At 50.3% G+C, this 4894-nt stretch overlaps 1 protein-coding gene across 1 annotated transcript; it reads left to right on the top strand.

The window, feature by feature from the left end:
• Positions 1-359: 359 nt before the first annotated feature.
• On the top strand, positions 360-1508 carry NPY4R2 (neuropeptide Y receptor Y4-2; the record flags this gene model as incomplete). The annotated part of the gene is made up of 1 exon (XM_082854079.1): positions 360-1508. Exon 1 carries the CDS (start codon positions 375-377, stop codon positions 1506-1508), a length of 1134 nt encoding a protein of 377 aa, XP_082710205.1. The 5' UTR covers positions 360-374.
• Between the last annotated feature and the right edge of the window lie 3386 nt (positions 1509-4894).

Raw genomic sequence — 4894 nt, 5'->3', positions numbered from 1 at the left:
GCCCCAGGTGATTTGTCACCGTTCTTTCAAAGCCTCCTGAACTCTGCATACAACAGTCCAACTTCTTTATCATCAAAATAGCCTCAAACTCTGAGGTCAGAGGGAATTTGTGGAACAGGTTCTGACGTCAGACAGACCTGGGTTTGTATCTGGGCCCCATTACTTATTAGCTGTGTGACTATGGGCAAGTTGCTTTACATCTCTGAGTTTCAGGTCCTCTAGGTCTCAGCCTTGGGAAGGAAGCAGCCATGAACCTCTCTACCTGGTCCCCACTCTTCCATGGATTCCACACAGGAGGCACTATCCTTCAGTGCCATTTGTCTTTGCTTTGCAGATGTCATCATTGAATCTCCTGGAATCTTTTCACATCCACCATGAACATCTCTCACTTCCTGGCCTTGCTGTTCCCAGAATCCCCACAGGGTCAAAACAGGAGCAAGTCAAGTTCTCTGTACACTCCATACAACTTCTCTGACTACTGCCAGGATTCCATAGACCCAATGGTCTTCATTGTCACCTCCTACAGCATTGAGACCATTGTGGGAGTCCTGGGCAACCTCTGCCTGATATGTGTGACTATTAGGCAGAAGGAGAAGGCCAATGTGACCAACCTGCTTATTGCCAACCTGGCCTTCTCTGACTTCCTCATGTGCCTCATCTGCCAGCCACTCACGGCTATCTACACCATCATGGACTACTGGATCTTTGGCGAGGTCCTTTGCAAGATATCGGCCTTTATCCAGTGTATGTCGGTGACAGTCTCCATCCTCTCGCTTGTACTTGTGGCTCTGGAGAGGCACCAGCTCATCATCAATCCGACAGGCTGGAAACCCAGTGTCTCGCAGGCCTACCTGGGGATTGTGGTCATCTGGCTCATTGCGGGCTTCCTCTCCCTGCCCTTCCTGGCTAACAGCACCCTAGAGAATGTCTTTCATAAGAACCACTCCAAGGCTCTGGAGTTTCTGGTGGATAAGGTGGTCTGTACTGAGTCTTGGCCACTGGACCATCACCGCATCATCTACACCACCTTTCTGCTGCTCTTCCAGTACTGCATCCCACTGGCCTTCATCTTGGTCTGCTACGCTCGCATCTACCAGCGTCTGCGGAAGCGGGGGCGGGTATTCCGCAAGGGCACCTACAGCTTTCGGGCTTGGCAGATGAAGCGGATCAATGTGGTCCTTGTGGTAATGGTGGCTGCCTTTGCTGTGCTTTGGCTGCCCCTGCATGTGTTCAACAGCCTGGAGGACTGGTACCATGAGGCCATCCCCATCTGTCATGGCAACCTCATCTTCTTGGTGTGCCACCTGCTTGCCATGGCCTCTACCTGTGTCAACCCTTTCATCTATGGCTTTCTCAACACCAACTTCAAGAAGGAGGTCAAGGCCTTGGTGCTGACTTGCCAGCAGAGCGTCCCTGTGGAGGAGTCCGAGCATCTGCCTCTGTCCACAGTGCACACGGAAGTCTCCAAAGGGTCTCTGAGGCTCAGTGGCAGGTCCAACCCCATCTAGCCAGGGTTAGGGCTTCTCTCTGCCATGTTCATTACCAGCCTCCCTCACTTAGCTAAGTGGGCACGTTGCAAGCTGGGGGTGGCACTGGCTTTGTGGGGCCCAGATAGGGGCCTTGTGAAGCCAAGCATTCTGTTGTTGTTCTTGGGAGAATTCTGAGTCTGGGTTCTGCAGGTCACACACAGTATGTCTTGCATCCTGAGCAGATGCCAGAGCCGGAGATGGTCTGATTGATGGTCTGTAGTTCATTCTGGAAACTCAGCAACAGATGCCCAGCCCGGGAGCCCAGGGATTTCACTTCCACCAGTGAGGCTGCAAGGCCGTGGTGGGGTGAGGGGAAGAACACGTGGAGTCAGAGCTCTGGACCTTGGTAAACCCCCAACCTCTGTGGGAGACGATGTTTGTGGATGGGCTTTGTAAGTGGTAAAGAGTTCTATGGAGGCAAGACAGGGGGATTACTGTATATCATTAGCACATCCAGCTGCAGAGAATGGACCCTGGCAGCCAGCTCACACTCCTCTGCAGTAGGAAAATCAGCCCTGAGCAGCAGGAATTCCAGGGTTCACATGCTACTCCATCCTTTTTCTCTTTCTTTGTATCTGCCACCTTGAATGGAAATAAGCCTGCAAGTATATCTCCTTGATAGGACTGTGGGCCCCTTGAGGGTGACATCTGTATTGTCAAAGAGCTTGGGTCCCCTATGCCTGGGACAGTCCCTGGCACAGAGAGAGAGCTCCAGAAAGATTTACCATGGTGACAAGAAAGGTAGCAGGTGCCCCTGCTGAGTGCTGAGCTGAGGACAGCACCCTGCGCCACAGTCCAGTGTAGGAAGGGCTCAGGCTGCTGCAGCCACACTCTCTTGCCTGCCCTTCCTTGCCTCCCAGGACCTCTCTTGACAAGGCAGCTGGCCAAGGACTCTGCGACCCTCCCCAGTCCACCCACTGCAGAGACTTACAGTACTTAAGGCCATGACTCCAGCCTCCTTCGTTCCACTCTGCCCCTGAGCTGACTTGCCCCAGGTGATGTGTCACCGTTCTTCCGAAGCCTCCCCAGGACTTTGGGCCTCCCGGCGGCTTTCAGTAATGGCAGGGCCAGGGAGGGAGTTCTTAAGGTCTGGGGCACGGGCTGAAAGGAGCAGAGTGTCCCCCTTCCTCCAGCCAGCCTGGGAAATGGAGAAAGGGCTACGATGAGTGTGAATATCTCACCCGTGGAGGTCAAGGTTCAGGCTTCTGGATCCAAGGCTTCATCTGTGTGTGGACCAGACAGCTTGTCCTTGCAGAAAGGGAAATGTCAAGATTGCTGTGGGCCACCTCGGATGGGATGTCCAGACCTGGATGTACCTGCTCAGTCCTGCAGAGTGGCTAGTGGCTGGACCCACCACGGCCTCCCGGGGCAGGGTATTCAAGTCCCCAGACCCTTCGAGGGGCATCACTGTGAGGCTCCTAGGGTTGGCTCTGCACAGGGCATCTGGCAAAGGGCCAGGTAGCAGGAGATTGAACAGCCACATTTGATCATCTCTCTGGCCTGGCCTCTGACCAAGAACCTGTACAGCTGACACCAAAGACAACTGCTCTTTGAGTCACCAGCTCCCTTCCTGGAACTGTTTATTTTGTCCCAACTTTTGGTCACGTCTCTCATTCCATTCCTTTGCTCACCTTTATCTGGTTTTTTGGGCAGATTGTTGAGCCATTCTCTCGGTTGCAGCTTGTGCTTGTCCTCTGGTGCCACCTGCTGCTGGCTGCTCCAGGTAACCACCTGCCAGCAAAGCCCAGACCCTGGGACCCATTCCAGAAAGATGTCATTGCTCAAGCTCCACAAGGAACTGGGGGCCTCAGGCCCCTCCAGATCCCAGACGGTTGCCTGGAGTTTGTGTGTCACCACTCATCTCAGTGGTGCCAAGATGCTTGGGGACAAGGATGCTTTAGGGTGCTAGCATTCTTGAGGACTGGGGGACCAGGCTGAGCATCTGGTGAAGGTGCTTGGCATTGGGAATTCGTGTAGAGGATGGAAGCCTCGCTGAGTATCTTCTGTGCTCCCCTCACCTTGATGGGTTGGCGCAACTTGCGTGGATGGCTGTCTCCTGCTCGTGTTCCTAATGACCCTTGGGGTTTCCCATTTATCCAGCACCTTTGGCACTTGTATCTCAAAGTGTGCTCAGAAGACCAGCAGCCTTAGCATCACTTGGAGCTTGTTTGGCATGTAGAATCTCTCTTCCCACCCCAGACCTATTGAATCAGAATCTGCATTTTATCAAGATCTCCGAGTTAATGGTGCAAACATTCGAGAAGCTCTCCTCTAGGAAACAGATTGCCCTGGAGCCTGGAGCCAGTCGGTGGGATCTACAGTAGAGCTATAGGAATCCTAGTTCTAGAGATATGGCTGTAAAATGGTATTGCTAAAAAGGTGGATTCAGTTTTGATTGTATATCTGGCTGCATGTGGACATATTTCTTGTGGCCTTTTCCTTCCTTCAATAAATATTTGTGAAATGAACAGTTTGCATGGTTATATTCTTGGCAAACATGCTCCTCTGTATTCTGCTCTGTTTCACTTAAAACTGTATCATCAACAGTTTTCCATCTCGCTGGATATTATTTTTGCCAGCTGGTTAAGAATCTAGAAAATGCTCCAGTGAAAGCTGGTACCTCTGAACAGCATCTCTCTTTAGCTCTTGGAGGGGCCTTTTCTCACCCAGAAAACAGACCTGTCCCTGATAGTAGTGGGAGGAACCCATCTTCATAGGAGCACCATGGCTGGAATTGGAGACTCACACCGACAAAGACTGCCTGGGGACACTCGGAGGGTGCGAAACCTTATTGAGTCCTGTCGATGAGAGTGTAAATCCTGCCTAACTTTAGCCCTTCCTAATTATTTTTATTTCTTATTTTTTGGCTGCGCCATGTGGGTTGTGGGATCTTAGTTTCCCAACCAGGGATTGAACCCGGGCCATGGTAGTGAAAGTCCTGAGTCCTAACCACTGGACCGCCAGAGAACTCCCAAGCCCTCCCTTTGTAAAGAAAAGACCTTGACTTGTTTTTTCCATCATAAAAGTAATCATATTCATTTTTAAAAATATGCAAAATTAAAATAAAATGAAAAAGGAAATCATATTTCACCACCCAAAGATGATTACCGTTTACATTTTAGGGAGTTATTTCTTTAGTTTTTATATATATAGCGTTAGGGTGTATTTTGTTTGTTTTTTTAAAACATGGTTGAGATACTGTGAGTGTATGCAGATTTACATGTAAATTTAAGGATTATTTTATCTTGTTTTTGCTTAACTTTATAAGAATATTTATTCATTCATTCAACAAATATCAGTTACATGGTAGGTGCTGGGGGTAAGTGGTAAATAAAATAGACACCATCCCTGTTCCCAGGGAGTTT

The sequence above is a fragment of the Leucopleurus acutus genome, assembly GCF_964270905.1.
Source record: "Leucopleurus acutus genome assembly, chromosome: 14".
Taxonomy (NCBI): domain Eukaryota; kingdom Metazoa; phylum Chordata; class Mammalia; order Artiodactyla; family Delphinidae; genus Leucopleurus; species Leucopleurus acutus.
Note: the sequence above shows the minus strand (reverse complement) of the source record. Positions and strands in the feature narration are given on the sequence as shown.